The following is a 20937-nucleotide window of genomic DNA, read 5'->3' as shown; positions in this document are numbered from 1 at the left end:
CAGAGGGAGAGGGAGAAGCAGGCTCCCTGCTGAGCAGATAGCCCAATGTGGGGCTCAATTCCAGGACCCCGGGACCATGACCTGAGCAGAAGGCAGACGCTCAACAGATTGAGCCACCCAGGTGCCCCAGTATACTGGCTTATTTAATAAAATTGCATTAGAGAATTATCAGACTTAGAATGCCTCCCTGTGATACAGTTCTTTGTATAGGTAGGAACTAAAGAACCATTTTTCATTCTCTTTATTGCTCTTATCTAAGGATCTCTTAAGTGGACAGGTATTTGTGATGCTTTTGCCATGTTGCTCTAAAAAATACATAACCCAATTATTGGGCTTCTGATGACCTTTTTGATTCTGTGGTTTTAAATCAGTAGATATGGTCAGTAGTTCAGAATGTGGCTTTGTAGTCAGATAATTCTAGATATATTCATACTCTGGTTCCAACATTTTCTGTAAAACTTTGGGCAAATTACTTACCTCCCTTAAGTCTCAGTTTCCTTATCAATAAAATAAGGGTGTAATAATACCTCATACTATTGGGAGGATTATTTGGGAGAAGGCATGCCTAGTGCTTAGCACAGAACACTGAGAAATATCAAATAGTATTATAAAAATGAACATAAATAGGGGCACTTGGGTGGTGCAGTCGGTTAAACGTCTGACTCTTGGTTTCTGTTCAGGTTGTGATCTCAAGGTCATGAGATTGAGTCCCACATTGGGCTCCATGTGGAGGCTGCATAAGACTCTCTCTCCCTCACCCCCACTCCCCACTTATGCGTGTGTGTGCTTTCTCTCTTTCAAATACATAAATAAATCTTTTTTTAAAATGTATGCAGGGGTGCCTGGGTGGCTCAGTTGGTTAAGCATCTGCCTTTGGCCGGGGTCATGATCCCATGGTCCGGGGATCGAGCCCCACATCGGGCTCCCTGCTCAGTGGGGAGTCTGCTTCTCCTTCTGCCCCCTTCCCTGCTAGTGTGTGTACGCTCTCTCCTCGCAAAAATAAATAAAATCTTTTAAAAAGAAATACATCATGTATTACATTTTAAGCCCTTTATTAGCCATTAGAAATCAATGATTTGCAACCATGGTTATATTGATAATTCTTTGTTTCCAACTAACAGATTGATCATATTTGATGCTTACACCTTAACTAGATGTATTTGGCCATTTCAGAACACCCTGGAAACAAAAATGCAATTACAAATGTCATTTATTGCTTTTTCACGGCCTGAAATCCTGGTCTAGTTGCAGTTAAAATCCAATGAGAACAGTATTCATCAGTTTAAAAGTGGTGGTTTATAAAAACTGAGACATCCAAACACACAAAGAATATGTGCTGTATGATTCCATTTACATAAAATAGTAGAAAATTATAGTTCAAGAAAGCAGATAAGTGGTTGAATAGGATAAGAAAAAAAAAGAATAGGCCACAAAAGGACATGGGGATGCTTTGGGGATGTTGGAAATATTCTGAATCTGTGATAGTATCTGTCAAAACTCATTGAAATATGCTTTTCAAATGGATACAGTTTCTTGTATATAAATTATATATTAATAAAATGATTTTTTGAAGTGAGGCATTTTTAGGATCCATTTTATTTAGTAGTTTTTTTTTTTAAGATTTTATTTATTTATTTGACAGAGCATAGCAGGGGGAACAGCAGGCAGAGGGAAAGGGAGAAGCAGGCTCATTGAGCAGGGAGCCCAACATGGGCCTTGATCCCAGGACCCTGGGATCACGACCAGAGCCGAAGGCAGACACCCAACAACTGAGCCACCCACGCACCCCAGTATTTAGTAATTTCTGATTGTTAATGACCACTAGATAATAAACTTAAAGGTATATATTTAGTCAAATTTAGGCTTACCTCCGCTACAGTAACATCCTACTTGTCTGGAAGTCAGATTGTTGGCAACCTCAGGTCTCTGAAATACAGCCAGAAGGCTGGAAATCAGGGGAAATGTCTTTGAGTGGCTACATAGCTGCCAGAAAGCCCATGTGTTGATTGCAAAGGAAGGGTCAGTAGTCCCTCTTAGAGTCTATTTAATATAGTTTTATATAAAATATTAATGAATCCTCATATCTTTTCCCCAAGCTTACAGCCAATAAAAAGTAGCAAATTAGAAGGTGAACACAGGTGGTAACCTGCAAAGAGGATTTAAAAATATAAAACTAGATTCAAGAACTAAAAGTTCAATGATTGGGGGCAATGTAGATTCAGGGAAAGGCTGACTCAATACACTACAGTAGCCTGTGGGATATTGCTGAATTCAGACACTAGAATTTTATTCCTATATTCATGATAATGAACCTTAATATTTAAGAAAATATTAAATTGTATCATTATTAAAAACTTAAAAATATTAAATTGTAGTCCATGTGTGATACTTAGAGTTGTATAGTTTATACAGAAAGGATTGAATAAAACATTTTGTTGTTTAAGAGAATTAAATAGCAGGAATCTGGAAAACCTATATATGAACATATGGGTGTGTGTGTGTTTATATGCTTATGTATATCTGTAGAATTCTAGAAGCACTCACACACACACGTAATTCCGTGCTCTTGTAAACTGCCATAGTGTGACTCTTTATCCTGAAGTAGTAGACTCACAAAAACAAGATTTTAATAAGCTGTTAGTGGGACTAATTTCTTGATGAAGTCAAATCTGTTGTTAATTACACAAATATACTGATCGTTTCTTGACCTATTCTTGTTTTAAAAAGATTAAAATGTGTGTATAATACTTTTCTGTAAGTAAGCACATCCCTTTATTTATTGGCTAGACATACTATTGTTTCTCTGATTTGATAGTAAAATGAAAACAAGGTAGGAGAAATCATTATAATTGGTTCACTGCATGAGAAATTATTTTTTCATTTATTTACTCCCAGTTATCAATATGGAAAACATTACAGCTCTTTACCTGACAAACACTATATCACAATAATTATCACAAAATTAGTAATCTGCTTATATTTGGACAATTCCATGTGACATGTATTTTTTAGAGTAGTTGTTTATTTTGGGGTTTTTTTTGTTATTACATTCAGCTGGCCAACTTAGGGGACAGTATTAATGGACCCTTTACTCATTCTGTTCAGCATCTCCTTATTTAGGGTCTAATCAAGCAGTATGCCAATCTCTGTTGCTTTCAAAGGAAAACTAATAACTGAATCTCAAGGGCTCAGGACTTGCAGTGTTTGGACTTTTTCTTATAGGCAGTAATGAACCATCAACAATTTTCAAAAGGGAAAATAGTGGGGTAAGATCTTGGAACAAATGCTCATGTCTGTATGGGGAGAGTGCGTAGATTCAGAAAGATCAGTCAATAAATAAAAGTTTAAATGTAGAGGGAGCTTGAAGAATCTCAGATAATTATGAAAGTTTAGACAAGATTGTGTGGGTAGAGGTTCCATTAAGGGATGTTGGAGATGGAATGGTTTTCTGAAGAGATGACAGGATGGATTAGTTTGGTTGGGGACCTGCTGGTCTGGCAGTGCTTAGAAATACTGGGGAGCACAGTGCACTTGGACTCATGTCGGGCTAGGAGGCTTTCCAGAAAGAGACAAAAAGCAGCTGGTACTAATGCAGAAAAAAGAACCATTTTATTTTGAACAGTGGGTTGAAATTTTTTTTAAATTTTGTATTGTTTGGAGCTTTGGGGTTGTTTTTATTAGCCTGTCTCTTTTACTGTTTAGGAGTTTGAATGTCTCTGTTGCTGCATTGATAATGTGAGAGGGTTGAATTAGACTAGTGTTTCCCAGACTTCAAGCCCTATAGGAATTACCTCAGAATCTTGTTACCAACGCAGATTCTGAGTCTGATGGTCTGGGGTAGAGCCTGGGCGCCTGGATTTCCAACAAGCAATAACAAAGATAATCACAAAGGTTTCTTCTCTCTTCAGAGTCTCATCTTTCAGACTTAAGATTTTTGTAAAATAAGAGAAGACGGAATTCTTGTACTTCACTCATTCAACATACAGTTTTATTTCATGATTGGTAGATGAGCCAGTGGCTATAGGTAAAGTTCACCAAAGCACATTATTAATTAAGTAGTTCTGCCAGGCATTATAGTTCCAGAAAATTAAGCCATCCTCTCTTCTTCCATATAGGTTTGATTGGGCCATATGCATTTTATTATCTTAACATATTCTCATTTTTAGAATCTTTTATTATAATTTAGTTAGCTATCAAATTGAACAGTACACTGAAATATGAGGTGTGTTTTTATGATGACACTAAACATCTTTTTTTGGAATGATATTGACATATACTTGCTCAAATAAATGAGCTTTCCTAACCTTACTGAATCACTGGTCAGATAAAACAGTATCAGTGACTGTGTTACAAGTACAGTATAGCAGTGAGTTTTTATTTGTTCATATTTTTGACTGTGACATCCATTAACTTGACATTCTGTATAACGATTGTTGTTTAAGAAATTATGATAGGGGTGCCTGGGTAGCGCAGTCGTTAGGCTTCTGCCTTCGGCTCAGGGCGTGATCCCAGCGTTCCGGGATCGAGTCCCACATCGGGCTCCTCCGCTGGGAGCCTGCTTCTTCCTCTCCCACTCCCCCTGCTTGTATTTCCTCTCTCACTGGCTGTCTCTATCTCTGTTAAATAAATAAATAAATAAATAAATAAATAAATAAATAAATAAATAAATAAATAAATAATCTTTATTAAAAAAAAAGAAATTATGATAGAAATGAGGATTGGCAGGAATGAGTAGGTATGGGAAGAAGACATGAGTAGGAGAGATTTTATAAATTCCAAGATGCAAGGTACTCTCCTTAAAATTGTTAACAAAAGAAATATTACCAGTGAATAAGGTTCCCTGAATTTAAGACACCTTTAAAGGCTTGATCCTTTGGGGCTCTATGAAGACCATTTAGTGTAATGGAACAGGTCATCAAGACTGGTTCCACTCACCAGGCTTTCACTCGAATTAGGTTTCATTACAACAGTTCTGTTCATTGTATCCTAAAGACATAGCAAGCTCATCACCAGTGCATGATCAAGAAAGAGTCACTGCATTTCATGGAAGTGAAATTCTAATAACTACAGTTCTGTTGTAAAGAATGGTCATTTATTAGCTTAAGTAAATTCCTAGGCATTTCTTAAAGGCATCAGTATTCTAAAATGTTAAATTGCTGCTGCTAAGTGCAGTCAGTATTGCTGAAAAAAAAGGCACCAAAAAACTGACGCCATCATTCATTGGCTTCTAAAGACTTATAACAAGAATGTCTCTCCGTTGTCTTTAATTTAAACAACAGCTTGTTTGGGTAGAATATTCTCAGTGTATTTTTTCTTAGCCTCAACATTTGATGGTATCCACTGTTTCTTGACATTTATTGTGAGTGTAGAGAAGTCTGAGAATAATCTTGCTTTCCACCCCTTATATGAAAGTGACAGTTTCCTGCCTGGTTATCTGAAAAATTCTTTGTTTATTCTTCAGATTTAGTAATTTAAACCGGGATTTGTTTTAATGTTGATAGTATTTTTTATAAGCTCATCCATGAAACAGTGTGTTCTTTCAGTCTTGAGATTCAGTTCCTTTTTCCCTTGCTGGAGTATTTTCCGAATTCAATTTTGAATAATTTTTCTGTTCCATGTGTTGGCATCTGAACTTGAGGCACAATTTTTATGTTGGATTGTCTTAGTCTTCCGTGTTTATCATGTACATTGCAATTGATTTACTCTTTTTTTCCCCTCAGCCGTGCAGTTGATTATTTAAGCCCTTATCTCTACACCATCGATTTGCCTTTCAGGCCTGTTGATCCTATTTCTTGCCATTTCTAGTTATTTATTAGATTTGTAGTAATTATATTGGTACTCAGTTTTTTTTTCGTAGCTCTATAATCTCACCTCTTTCTTCTAAAAACTCATCATTGAATTCTATTATTAAATTTCTATTCTTAAGGGGTGCCTGGATGGCTCAGTCGATTGAGCATCTGACTCTTTTTCAGCTCAGATCAGGATCTCAGGGTCATGAGATCAAGGCCCACGTCAGGCTCCGCACTCAGCACAGTCAGCTTGAGAGTCTCGCCCTCTGCCCCTCCCCCCACTCACACACGTACTTTCTCTCTCTAAAATAATAAAATCTTTAAGCTTACATTCTTAAGTTCTGTAGTATAAAGCACTTACAGGGAATCTGTTTCTGATTGCTTTTTCTTCCAGATCAAGGTCTTTGACTGTCATTTGGATGCTGTATTTTTTAAAACAAGTTTATTGTAAAATAAAACATATAGGAAAGTATGTAAAATTCAAATACAATTTAAAAATTGATTACACATAAATATATGTAAATCTCTGTAATCCCTACCACATCGAGATATATTAATGGTAGTCCAGAAATTCTGCGTATTTCCCTTGCTTGTCATTATCCCCCAGTTTCACACAATAGTTAATGACTGTGGTCACTTTATAGTTATCTTTTTTAATGCTTTTCTTTATAATCTTACCACCCATATATATAATTTTGTATAATGCATTTGGATTTTGCCTGCCTTTGGACTTTATGTAATCAGACCATATGTGTGTATTCTTTTGTGACTTGTTCTTTTTTTCCCAGTATTTTATTTGTAAAATTCATCCATGTTTTTCATGTATCTGTTTGTTTTCCTTACTATATAGTATTTCATTATTAATCCAGTTTCTCCAAAGAAACAGAACGAGTAGGATGTGTGTTTATATACACATAGAGAAGAAGATTTATCATAAGCCATTGACTTATGTGGTCATGGGGACTGGCAAGTCTAAACCTGCAGTCCAGGCTAGTAGGCTTGAGACTTAGGAAGATCGATGTTGCAGGTAACTCCAAAGGCAGTCTGCTGGAGAACCCCTTCTTGCTGAGTGAGGCCAATCTTTATTCTGTTCGGGCCTTGAGCTGATTGGATGAGGCCCACCCAATTATGGAGATCAGTCTGCTTATGCAAAGTGCACTGACTTAAATGTTAATCTCATCTAAAACACCCTTCAAGCTGACGTATAAAATTAACCATCACAGTATGTGTATTACATTTTTTTCTGTTTTACTGGGGATATGTGGTTTTTAGCTTTAGGCATTTAAGAACATTACTGTTAGAGTGTGAGCTTACGTGTGTATGTGTCTCCTACTTCATACAATCATCTTGTCTAGGACATTATCTAGGAGTAGCATTGCTATGTCATAGGGAATGCATATATTCCACTTTACTAGATAATATAAACCCTTTTGTTAAACAGTATGCCAGGTGCTTGTTATTAGGTGCTGGTACATGGTAATGTCAGACTTGTTAGGTTTTACCAATCTGAAGATTTAATTTGCATTTACTGAACTACTCACTAAGTACCTTTTCATGTTTACCTTCTTGGTGTGAGCCTATTTTAATTGTCCATTGTATAAACTTGTATCCTTCAACTTTGATGAATTGTATCTTTTTGGATTTCTTCCCCTTCTATTTTCTCTGTTCTCTGTTTTTAGAGCTCTTCTTATTTAGATGTTGGATTTCTTGGATTGATTATCTTATTTGTTCTCTATTTTCCATCTTATTGCTCTTCTTGAAAGTTTTCTCAACTTTATCTTTCATTGTTTTCCTTTAAAAGTTCTCATTTATGCTATATTCATTTTTTTCTATGCATTCTTTATTGCTGTTTTATAGCAGCCAAGTGTTTCTCCTTCAGTTTTCTCTCATTCTGTTTATCTGTCTGTGTCCTTCCTAAGAGAGTCTTTCCTCAGATGTCAGGTGGTCCTTGGCTAACTGTTTGTATTTAAGTTTACTTGGCATTCAAAAGCTTACTGGTAGTTCTGAGAGCTTGAAAAAAACCAGCCAAGTAGAGGGTGATGTTTCTATTCTTGAGCCTTTTCAGTTGGGTGGATCAGATTTCCCAGAGCAGAATCTTCCAGTCTTCTATCATGAAAAGTGCAAGCCTTTTGAGAATCTGGCAGCACAGCAAGATGGGGGACTCAGTCTTCAATATTTAGAACTTCACTTAATTTTCAGTATAGCACCTCTCCCTTCAACTCTGTCTGGTGTCGTTTTACCCTTGTCCTTGTTTTACCCTATCCAGAAAACAAGACTTAAGTCTTCCACCAGCGTGGGGACAGGGGTGGCACTGGAGATGGGATTGGGAAAGGTTGAGGGGGAGTATCTTACTGCTTCTTAAGCAGACCTTCAACTCATTCTTCTGTGTCGGTTCCACCTTCCAGAGCTGGCCTGATGCCACCTTTGGAGGTTTAGTTGGGCACATTGGCTTGCTTCGTTCCCTGAAGATGATTTACTGTGCCAGGGGAATATCATCATGAGTTCACATAGTTTAATACTTTTTCCCCATTCCACCATCCAAAATTATAGGATCAAATAGACAAATGTAGTATCCTAACAAAGGTTTTTGATGGAGAAGATATTTTTCAATTGTATATAGCTATGTTCTCTCTTCCTAAGCCTTTCATTTTTTAGTATTTAACTCAATGCCTCATCATATTCTTGTCTCTGTTTTAACCTTTCTTTCAAGGATGTATTTACGATTAAATTTATGAGATTCTTGTATTTCATCGTTAGAGTAGCTTCTCTGACTTTGGTAAACAATATACAAATATGTATGACAAATAAAATTGTTCTTGCATGTCGGTTTCTGGAAATAGTTCTAACATTTTATTGTTAATTTAGACAAGTGTGTTGTATACATTTCTTTGTTAAGAGAAGACATCTGTTAGCTTGGAGCTTTCCTTTGAAGAGATATTTTCAAATACTTTGACCTCAAATCAGAACTAACTCTTGGTTTTAGAAGAAGTAAAGTAAAATCCCAAAGGCTATTCCTTATACATATTTTCATCACTTTGTACCTCTAGACTGAATTTTTTTAGTACAATATACTTCTAAAAAAAATAGTAGAAAGGATGGTATTAAGGGTTTTGTTCACTGTTTAAAGCTAGTAGTTGGAATTATATATTTTGAAATTCATCTGAATGCAACTGGGCACAGCATTAAACAGCTTTTTAAAACATGAAAACCCAAACCTGAAATCACTGGAGAAAAAGACATTTCTAGAAAGTGGTAATTATGTTCTACAACAGTAGCAGTTGAAAGCAGATTATCCCAGTCTCTTTTTTCTATTTGTTAACTACAGTACCACTTTGGAGAAAATGAATTTTGTTGAACTCTAACTAGGTGAGAGTTGGTCCTATACAACTTCAGATATGTTCACCAAAGAGGGAACAGCTATAAAAAAGCAAAGGCAGATGCAGGTAATTAATATAAGAAAAGAGGAAAAGAATGACTTTCCAATAAAAGTGGAAGAAAATGGTTTAGCTTCAATAGTTTTTACAAATCAGTGCTCTGTAGTGTGGAATTCAGCCCTTGTCACCAGATCCATTTAACATGTCCTGCCTTTGGTAGGACTACCTTGACTGACCTTTTGCCTCTGAACCGAGACCTGCCTCGCATGCCACAGTATGAAGACTCATGGCTTCCCCCTTCTCCTCTCTGTATTCTGCTGTAGTTCCACTCTGTTCAACCAGGTGGTGTAAACTTATTGAGGGACATCTGAAGAAATCACAAAAAGCTCCTCCATGCCTTGTGCTGACTGTGAGATCAGCCAGTGCGGACATGGTCCTGTACACGTCATTTGTATTAGCGGTTATTTATGCAGCCCCTTCGATGCATATTTAGTCTCTTTTCAGTTTTACTTTATTGTTTGATACCTGTTCTGTCATTCTCTGCAGAGGCCTACCTAAGAGAGAGGGAGAAAGGGTACTACCATTCATTGAACCTAGTATGTACTTAGCTTTGACTTGAATATGCTTATGTAATCCTCCCAACCATGTGGAGAAAGGTGATGTTATTCCTGTTCTCTAGATGCAGAATCTGAAGAATGAAATTCTCAAATCACTCAGAGTGGCAGTCCCCAGATTTAAACTTATTTTGTCTGATCCCAAAACCTAAGGTTTTGTATTAAAAACACGGGACCCCACACTTGCCTTTCCCTGGTCAAACCCTATTTCAAGATGCAAAGGTGCTTTTGTACTTGGTCATAAGCAGTAGCTCGGAAACCTTATTAAGCAGTGAGTTCATTCATTTTCATAGAGAGAGAAGTTGGATTCACTGGCTTTCATGAACCACTGCACAGAAATATAACTTTTCCATATAAGACCAAGGCTATACACATTTTTACAGTCATTTTTTTAGAAATCAAACTAAAGATGAACTCTTTAAAATTCAGTGTTTTGGGGCATCTGGATGGCTCAGTTGGTAGAACATGTGACTCTTGATCTTGAGGTCATGAGTTCGAGCCCCACATTGGGGGTAGAGTTTACTTTAAAAAAAAAAACAACAAACTAAAACGACTTAAATAAAATTCAGCGTTTCATCTTGTGTTTGTATTGCCTTGTTTTATGTATATCTGTTTTCTACTGAGGTAATCAAGGGAACAGGAACTTTATTATGAACCACCTAACATTTAACAGAGTTCCTGCGTGTGTTGTTAAATGTTGCATAAATGACAATCTGTAAGTGGTAAACTTTTACAAGGAAGGATTCTTTCTTTGCCCTTGGATTTGGCATACTCTCCTTTTATGGCTCTTTTTGTAGAAGAGACATATCCATTCCCCATCCTCCTCAAAGATTTTCTATCATGCCTTTCAAATCAAAGAAGAGAAGACTCTGTCGGTCTGTGCTGTGATGCTGTTCTTTATGTAACTTCCAAAGTGAAAGAGAGGGCAGCAAAGGGTAGACAAAGCTTGCGGTTCCTGTAGTAAAAGTAATGCCATTTTCTTTAAAAATAAATCACAATTCCAAAATGGAAATTCATTTTCTTGTTCTTTGAGGTTAAGTTTTTTTTTTTTAAAGATTTTATTTATTTATTTGACAGAGAGACAGCCAGCGAGAGAGGGAACACAGTCAGGGGGAGTGGGAGAGGAAGAAGCAGGCTTCCAGCAGAAGAGCCTGATGTGGGGCTCGATCCCAGGACTCTGGGATCACGCCCTGAGCCAAAGGCAGACGCTTAACGACTGAGCCACCTTTAAATCAACCGATACTATGAGTTATTTTTGTCATCTGATCACCTTCATTAAGACTTGAAGTTTGATTGGACTGGAAGGCTCAGGAGGCATTGGGAATTGTGTGTAGGGTCTCTTGAAGTTGCTATGGTAAGAGAAAAGGGCAAACTGACTTAGTCTTTTTTGCCCAATACCTATAGGTAGACAGGAAATCCTTTCCTTGGCTGGGTTAGGAATAGACCCATTGTGAAGCACCCTAGATTTCTCTGCTCTTTTAATCCAGTCCAAATGAGGCCAAGCCAGCCATCTTCCCTTCTGCCCGACATTCCCATACTGCTCAGATTTTAGAAGAAATTCGAGTAACAAATGCCTGCCACCACGGCTTGGATAGTCTTTGTCATATGCACTGTAAAATCATAAACCCCTGAAGGAGTAAAATGGTCTAATCTTTCATTGAAATGCCTCTGAATACAATTGAAATATCAAAGGACTTCATGTTAAACATTGTTGAGTGATTATTTTAAGAATCTTCTAAAAATTATGAAGTGGATTTCCATGTTTATTTCTCAAAAGCAGATAACATATAGCAAAAAGGAAATTATAAAAGCAGTATATTAAACTGAAAAAACCTTTTATGTTTAATTTTGGTGTAGAAATTTTACCTTCCAGTTTTTTAGGTTTACAATGAAAATTTACTCAGGAGAAATATGTCTGTAACTTTACAGGAAAATGGAGAAGGGGAAATTGTAATTATATGGATCATTCACTTGAGTATAAATCAAAATATAATTGCTTTTAAAGAACCAAAAGGTGGATAAATTTTATTTTAGTTGAAGAACCATCATAGTTAGAATGTTGGGTTCTAGATTAAATAATTATTAAAGTTCAACTTGAACCACAGAAATAGAGATAACCTCAGACCTTTATTTAAAAAAGTTTCCTTTTTTAAGGATACATTAAAAGTAGATTCTTAAGTTGCTAGTCCTGTCCTTCTGGACTATAACAAATACCAGAACAATATTGTTGCGTACATTTGCAGTCCTAATTAAACACTTTATTTTAGTATTAAACAGGTTATTATTTTAGTATTTTAGTTCTCCTCTGTTCTGTTTTTGTTGTTGTCATTGTTCTGTGTGTTTTAAACAATGAAATTAGATATACTTTTTCTGATTTGTTTAGTTTTTAAGTACGCTCACTCGGGGCTGCCTTTGGGAAGCCATGATACTGGCTCTTGGTGCTTTGTGACATCAGCTTTCATAAAGTCAGGAAGCAAAATACTGAAATTATCATAAAACTAAACCATTGTTCTCCAGTTTTTAAAGTATGTCGCCAAAACATGACCCAAAAGTTAGAACAGAATTTCTACAGTCCAATAGCTTATGACTTCTATGCCCTGTATATACTGCAAATATTTCTTGCTTAGACTCAACAAGGAAACACAGAAAAATGCCTGTGTAACAAGGAGGAGCAAGTCATTGACCCATGACTAGAAATCGCAAAAGTATGTTTCTGTTCCCCTCCTGCCCTACTGCATGGCTCAGGTTCTGGAATCGGTTCTACTTCCAGTGATTACTGGCATCATACTTAGGTGATCCCTAAATGGAGCTTTCCCATTAAAAGACATGAGCGCTGGGGTCTGTAGTATGTTGAATATTTTTATTGATCAACTTGACGAGAACATGTTGATACAGAAATTTCATCTATGATGAAATTGACCCATTGAATATAGAATGTGTTCTAATAGGATATGAGCTTTATTTTTCCTCGTTTTTCCTACAGGATAATGAAGTGGTTTAAAAAGATAAACAAGAACTTGTTTTTTTCCTTCTAGAAGAGACATGCTTCTGGCTAGTTATCCCTAGTTGTTGCAAGTTCATTCTTTGTGTTCAAAAGTTTTATTTTCTATAATTCCAGACGAATCATAGAGATTAGCCACAGTTTATTTAACAAAGAAGACACACACAAACAAAGCAATAGTTTTTTTGGTTTTTTTTTTTTTTTTTTCAGAAAGAATTCACTTGCTTACTTTTCTTAAAAACATCTTTCCCATTTCATTGAGGCAGATTTGGAAGTCAAACCAGAAACTTCAGGCTGTACTACGATGGAAAGCACTTCGTTGGGGAGAAGCGCTTTGAGTCCATCCACGATCTGGTGACTGATGGATTGATTACTCTCTATATTGAAACCAAGGCAGCAGAATACATTGCCAAGATGACGATAAACCCAATTTATGAGCACATAGGATACACAACCTTAAACAGAGAGCCAGCATACCAAAAACATATGCCAGTCCTGAAAGAGACACATGATGAGAGAGATTCTACAGGCCAGGATGGGGTGTCAGAGAAAAGGGTAAGCTACCATGAAACCACACTTGATCTTCTTCTGTTCGGGGTCCGTGTGAAAAAGCCGTGACTGCCAGAAGAGGGCGGCTCCACAGAGCTTTGAAAAAGATGTGCATTTTCCCTGATGTCTCATTTCGGTGGTGCTGAGTTTTGCATATATCTAATTCTTGTTCTTACGTCAGGTGTATGTTTGTGTTCCATATTATTTCCTATTTCATCAGTTTCATGGCTTCAAAACTATGTTGAAAAAAATGTCCCCTAATAAAAAATAAAGTTCAGGGCTTGGTCAGAAGCATAACTGTGGTCAAGAAAAGATAGCTGTAGTGCATGAGAAGTTGAGGAGGTCGCATAATCTATCAAAACGACTTTTTCTCTCCCTTTGGAAATAGTTCTGTTCTTTAACAAAATAATATATATCCATACTTTGAAATACATAGCATAAAATTCAGTCTAGCGGTAACCATTACACTGTTTTGAGAATCAGTCCTGAGTAACAGGAGTGTTTATCTCTTTATGGACTCTTAAGAAGGGACTTGAATCAGAAAGATTTATTTTAATTATAAAAGACAATTTAAGTTTTTCATTTGGTGTATATATCTTGTAATATATTTAAAGTTACCATTAGAAGTTTCAGTTCCTTGGCATTAATATTATTTTGCTTTGAAAATTGTCCCTAGCTGCCTCCTTATCCCCAAGACAAAGAGTGAGAGAATTTCCTGATGTTTTATATTGTGTGGGATGTAGGTGAGAGAATTTCGTGTGTTCTGATTGGAGTTGTGTTAATCCATTCTTATATTTCTGAGACTCTCCAGTTGCCATGTTAAAGAAATGCAGTATTCCCTAGGGATTTGAGCTTGGATTGTGTCACCAAATAGATTTGTGTGCAAATTCTGCTATTTTACCTGTTGTGTGAACTACTTCATGTCACTTAATTTCACTGTGCTTTGATGTTGTTTGCAAAATTGTAGTAATAATCAAGTTTTGAGAATTGATTGAAGGAGATAGTATGTGTAAAGTAATCAAACAGTAGTTGGCACATAATAAGCACTCGAGTTTGGTGGTAATATTATTTTAACAGCTATATTACTTCAAGGTAGTATCCTAAAATACTTCCAGTTGTCTTAAAGTATTTAGGTACAGAATGGAAATCTGTAATCTAAAATGTTCATTGTCGAGCCAAAATTTTAGTTTTTGGCAAATCTAACTCAAAGTGGCACTTTGTGGCTACAGAGAAACCAACATGTGAAATTATAGATTGTAGAAAATGGTTCTCATATATTCATATTTGTTAGGAACCCAGATCTTTTTCGGAAGTAACCAAAATTTAAAATCCTAAAAGCATGCTGTATTTAATATTGTTCTTTTCACTCTCTAATTCCCATTTTCTCACTTTTGGTTATTTTCCATTCGTGGCATTTTTCAGTAATGCTTGTATTTAAATATCTCTAATACTGAAAATATATTTTATGCAGCTGTGATAGAATATTCTAAGTCAACATTCTTGAAGTATTTTTACAGTGTGTGCATGTGGGTTTTTTAGAGTTGATCAGCCTAATGATAACCTTCACTAATGTATTCTGGATATACTTTTCAACATCAAGAGACTTCAGCTAAAGATACTTAGTTATTTCCCATTGGGCTAGTCATTTAAACCTCATAGGGTCTTGGTTGTCCCTCCTACAAAGAGAAAATAGTATTCACAAGGAAAGACACTGAGGTAGATAAGGCCTAGAGGACCCTTTTCAGCTCTAGGATCCCTGATTCCCCATGTATTCTGGCAACATTACATGTTACATTGCCTGGATGGTCTTGTGCTGATGACCAATGATAGCCACATAGAGCGTAATAGCTGGCACTGGAAACTAGTTCTCTCCAGCAGTACATAATGAAGAATCATTTTAAAAATTACTCTTTGCTTTAAACTGCATGCATCTTAAATCTAGTTGGCTTAAAATCTACTCACTCAAAAATAGATTTATTTTATTTATAGGTGTCATCCAACAGGACAGGGATGATGACCTGTTCAAGAGCTTGAAACATTGATTCCCTGTCACAGTTGATGACATTTGTAAGTAAAGACAATCATGTTTAATTGATTTAAAATATCTCTTGCCACAAGTATGGTTTAATAAATATTTTACTGGGTCCTGAATAGCTAAACCCCCCTTGCCCATGAGGGGTTTGCCTTTTCCTCAGAGGCAAAAAAGTTGATGTTGCAGGAGTTAGTATGCTACTGTGGAAAGGTTTCTGGTATCGGAATTAAGAGCTAGGTTCGAGTTCTACAGGAATTGATTTCATGTGGGCAGATTGCTTCACTTCTCCTTTAACAAGAGCGCTTTGGACTAGATGATCTCCAAGATGTGGTTCTTGTTACAGTCTGTGATCCTTCGAGGAGTGTAGGTGTTGTACGAGAGAGAGAACATGGTAGTAGAGACAGCACTAAAGTTGGTCTTGAAAGAGGAGATCTGTTTAGTTTATCCACCAACTAATTGTATCATTTTGGGACAATCCTCAGCCTGTCTGGACTTCAGATTCTTCATAGATAAGGGGTTTTCTAAAAGACAGTAATTTTACAAGATTTTCATTATAAATATGTGCTGCAAAAAGGGCTCTGTGCTCAAATAGGTTTGATTTAAAAAAACAATTTTTTTTTAACTTACATATTTCTTTTCTTTGAGCTTCTGAGTTTCGCTAATAACCTAATACGTATTATGACTCTCCAAGAGTGTTCCCGAATTCATCTGGATCACCCCACCACTATTCAGAAAATTATTTAGGAAAATCATGTTTCATGAAATCCACTTGGAGAAATTCTGAACCAGATGATCTCTTAAGGTCTTCCCTTGATCTAAAATCGAGGGATAAGAATTCCATGTGTATTTTTTTTTCAGTCCTTAAGGTGTAAGTTGAGCATCTGAGCTTTGTGGAAGGTTGTCAGGGTGGTTTTATGGCCATAAAGTTTTTTGCCACAGGAAGTGAATCCTGAAGGTTCTTAGCTGTCCCTCAGAAATTTCGTGGCCTGTTTTGAGGGGGGAAGATTCTTTTTCTGATTGACATCTATGTCATTTTTTCATTAACTGTTAAGTTGTTTCTCTAGCTTGAAAGAGCAATCAGAAACTTAATTTTTTTTTTCAAAAAACACTGAAAGAAATTGAATCACAAAGTTGTAGCATGTTGAAAAGCCAGACTTCCTTCTCTCTAAAATGGCTTAACTTTAGCATCCAGATTGGCCATGAGCCCCGCTTTTATTAGTGGCTTTTAAAAAATTTATCTTGAAACTGTATTGGAATAGTTCCTTTTTCCAAGTAGTAAATATAGTATGTTCACTTCAACAGACACTGGACCAATGGCTGAATGCAACAATTTTTATGATGATTTTATACTTATTATTAACATAATTTTAAATTTTCCAAAGCCATGCTTTAAAAAAATGTCTCATACTGTCAATAATACAAGGTGTAAAATATATAATTTGCATTTCAGAAACTGTGCTATGAGTCAGAACTCTGAATCTAGCCAGAACCTCTTTACTTTTGGATTTAGTCTTCTAAGCCCCAAAACTTTCTCACATGTTGGAATGACCTGCAATGGCAGGGGTGTGCAGAATCCATTCATTTGTTTTAAGGAACTGCACCAAGCCAAATCACCTATATGTGTCTGTGTGTGTGTATGTAGTTTCTTCTTCCCCTGGAAGTTTGGGATGGTTGCAGTGCTTGGCATACTGTCATATTAATTTATTCTTAAGGAATTTCTTTTACATTTAAATTCCACTTTTTAAAGACTTTTGGGGATCACCAGACTGCGTATGTATTTGAAAAGCCTTGTGAAGTTTGAAGTTGAAATGTAATCAGGGCCCTGCCAAAAAATTGCCATAACTACTGGAGTTCTTTGGGTACCTCCATAAAGTGATGGGACTCGATGTCCCCGGAGATGCTGAACAGGGTGCAGTTGGTCCGGTCTACTAATTGTCTTATTCTCCCACAAGGCAACTCTTCTAAATGTTTTTAATTTGCTTAAAATATACATAGATATATAGTAAGTTAATTGTATCCATATAATCTCAGTGTACAAATCAGCGGGAAAGCCATACTTAAATTTAATCATTACAAAAGTAACAATATCAGAGGAGTGGGTAGCATGAAGCAATCTACAGGAAACTATTTGATTTCTTGATTCTGTGCTTTCCCACTTTTTAAGACCTTCTTTTCCCCTTCCTGATTCCTCCCCAACCTGTGCTCCTCTTGACCTCCTGAACGCTGACTTTATCCACATCCATCCCTCTCTCCTCTAGTCAAATTGACATGCTCACGTTTCCCCTGTGGCTTGTTCAAGGTGAGGATTGGTCATTCCAGGGGCGAACAGGACCTTGGAGAGCTGCCAGATGTGCCCAGGGTCACTTCTTTGTATTAAAAAGCCAATTTAGCAATTTATGTGGAAGACTGCAATTGCCCTGCAGAACTTCTTTTTTTTTTTTTTTTTAAGATTTTATTTATTTATTTGACAGAGAGAGAGACAGCTAGCAAGAGAGCGAACACAAGCAGGGGGAGTGGGAGAGGAAGAAGCAGACTCCCAGCGGAGCAGGGAGCCTGATACGGGGCTCGATCCCAGGACCCTGGGATCACGCCCTGGGCCGAAGGCAAACACTTAACGACTGCGCCACCCAGGTACCCCATGCCTTGCAGAACTTCTGATAGCGGGTTTGTCCTCTGTAAATATTCTTCTTAAAAATCAAGCAGAGTTATGGGGCACCTGGGTGACGCAGTTGGTTGAGCGCCCAACTCTTGATTTTGGCTCAGGTTGTGAACAATGTGTCATGGGATCGAGCTCAGCGTAGAATCTGTTTGGGTTTCTCTCTCCCTCTCCCTCTGCCCCAAGCCCCGGTATGCTCTCTCTCAAATAAATTAATTAATTTTTAAAAAATCAAATAGAGTTAAAAAAAAATCCTACGTAGTCAGTATATAAATATATATTAGTCTGTGTGGTCTTGAGCAAGCTCTAAATCTCTCTGGATCTCAAGTCACCTCAGTCTCTAAAATGAGGACTGTGGATTCCATTACATGGTGGTTATGAGTATTCATGAAATTTTGTAAAGGGGTCTTCCTTGTATGTGATACATTATTGCCCTTTGTGATCAGAGCAATCACCAACCAAACGCCCATTTGTGGGTTTGAGTACTGTTCCCCGAGCCCATGCTAGAAACAGCATGTTCAGGTTTCTCTTCAAGATGCATGTTTTCTTTGCTTGAAGTGCCCTCCAGGTTCACAAGACAGCATCAGACTGCTCCTAATTCCTTCATCCAGCAGCGGAGCTTCTCTTTTAGTAATGCTGTGACACCTCTAATTGTGTCTAATCAGGAGGCATGTGTCTTTGCCCAATAATGTGCTAAGGATTTTTAAGGCTAAAGTGTTATTTTTCTGTGGTTATTTGCATTTTGTATTGGCCAATATTTTAACTCTACTTTTCCCTGACCATAAGACAAGTAAAGTCTCCACCTTCTTTGCCTGCCAGTGGACTTTTATTGAATGTGCGTCCCATGTGAGCCCATTAGCATCTCTCAGATTTACCGTGACTTCTAACAATCCCCTTCACTCCAGCTGGGCAAACCCTCTCCTTCCTTTGCCTTAACATCTAAACACTTTATTTTCTATATAGTCTTCCATGAGCTGTCTATATAAATAAATAAATCCTTTTTGTTACTCAAGAGTTATCTTGGAACATAAATCAGTTAAGAGCATTGCAGGGGCACCTGGGTGGCTCAGTCGGTTAAGCATCTACCTTCAGCTCAGGTCAGGATCCCAGGGTCCTGGGATCAAGCCCCACATCGGGCTCCCTGCTCAGCAGGGAGTTTGCTTCCCCCTCTCCCTCTGCCCTGTTTATGCTCTCTCTCTTTCAAATAAGTAAATAAAATGTTTTTAAAAGAGCATTGCAGAAATAGCATCCCCATTTCTTCTTTCATCTCCATGAACTAATTCATCTCCTATCAATATTAATTGCATTTAATTCAACATTTATTGCTTGCCCCCTTTTTGTAAGGAAACAGGCTAGGCTGTGGAAGGGATGAAAGACGTATAAGGTATAAGCCCTGCCTCAAAGAACTTACATGTTAATGTTTTTATTGTTCCTGCCGTATTTAATTAGCACTTAGGTGTATTGATAGCAAGAGGCAACGTGCCTATATAATCTGTATAGTATTACAATTTGGTAAGTATTAAGTTGGATTTACTCTGATTTGAGTTTGCTTCTCTAATAGCCCAGCAGATGACAGAAAACACTTTTGTAGACAAGCACACTAATCTTTTCAGAATTGTGGATCAGAAATCAATATGACATTCTGTAATTCCACTGCAGTTTCAAGGCTTAAGTCCCCTAGTATTGTTTCACCTCTGAGTCAACACCTTGGATTTTATATACACAGTTGTTGACTAACCAAATGAACAAACAGATTAGTCTATTTTATGAATGCAGTCAAATCCAAAGGTCCTGATATAATCAGTTCTGAGACTGAGAAAGGAGAGTAATTCAAGTTGATTTCCTACTCTATATTTTTTCAAGAACTCGAATCCTTAGAATGTTCCTAATTCCACAAAGCATCTGAGATACAGAGAAATTGTCTTTGTGACATGAACTAGTTTGTGAAAGGTGGTGGCTAGAACCACCTTTTCACGGATATGTGCAAAGAAGCCAAGGGTCAAGTGGCATCTCCCCAGACTCATAGCTATCAGTTATGTGTTGGGGATAACCTAGACCCCAGCAGAGAATTTCATAAAGAAAACTCAAATGGGGCCCAGGAAATTTTTTGCGTGAATCTCATCTGTTCTTCCATCTTATCGCCTACAAAAAGGATTAGTAATTGAAAGCCATTAGGGAAAACCAGATGGAAAGATGAAAATGGAAGATAAACATCAATTCCTCAGCTCCAAAAACCAGGCCAACAGAAGACCGAATTGTCATTTACCAAGCCAGCTGCAGTTTTGGAAGATTTGTGTATATGAGCCAATTAAACAAATAAAATCTTAAATTACTAGCTTGGGGGTTGGAAAAGGAAGCTATTAGAAATTCTTTCACAATTGCTTTTTCAGAGTCTTTAGCATTTTGGTGGGGAAATAATCATTGGTGGCCCATCCACTTAACTTTGTGAAACAGAAATCAGCTCTGGTGGCTTTAGGAGTAATAGCATTCTGGGGTCCAAACCAAGTTGAGACTATAAAGCAATAATCTGGCTTTCCCGTGTTGCCCACACACCAATTCCGTGGGCAATTCTAAAAGAAAACTTCCAGTTTCAGTAAATCCTTATATTAGACCTCATGCAAAATGATTTCGATCTGTAATGTTCATCTTACGCTTTTTACTCCATCCTATTTCCATTTATATTTGGAGTCCTTTCTCTTTCTCTGATATTTAGACCTCTCAGAGACTGGCAAATCATAGCCATGCCCTGAGCCTTTCCTTACTCAAGTTTTGGGAACTTAATTGTTTTCATATGGCCTCATAAGTTAGTCCTTAACTCTTCTTGGGTCCTTCTGAGTTATTACACGTGATCAGAAATGCTCAAACCTGGGCATTATATTGCAAAAATAGATTTTTTCAGTAAGAAATTCTAGACATCTATAA

The 20937-nt window shown here is 37.1% G+C and overlaps 1 protein-coding gene across 4 annotated transcripts in view; it reads left to right on the top strand.

Annotated features, from left to right (window-relative positions):
* Positions 1–20937, top strand: part of CHN1 (chimerin 1) — a 192626-nt gene that overhangs the window by 92596 nt on the left and 79093 nt on the right. For 3 of the 4 annotated variants that reach the window (XM_011226216.3, XM_034654759.1, XM_034654760.1), the window contains one exon: positions 13045–13333. In XM_011226216.3, coding sequence (XP_011224518.1) covers positions 13045–13333 — 289 coding nt within the window. Of the gene's footprint in view, positions 1–13044; positions 13334–15370; positions 15395–20937 lie in introns of those variants that run through there. The other variant, XM_019800700.2, reaches the window with a different exon arrangement.

This window comes from Ailuropoda melanoleuca, chromosome 2, assembly GCF_002007445.2.
Source record: "Ailuropoda melanoleuca isolate Jingjing chromosome 2, ASM200744v2, whole genome shotgun sequence".
Classification (NCBI taxonomy): Eukaryota; Metazoa; Chordata; class Mammalia; order Carnivora; family Ursidae; genus Ailuropoda; species Ailuropoda melanoleuca.
The sequence above is the reverse complement of the archived record's forward strand: the minus strand, read 5'-3'. Positions and strand labels throughout refer to the sequence as shown.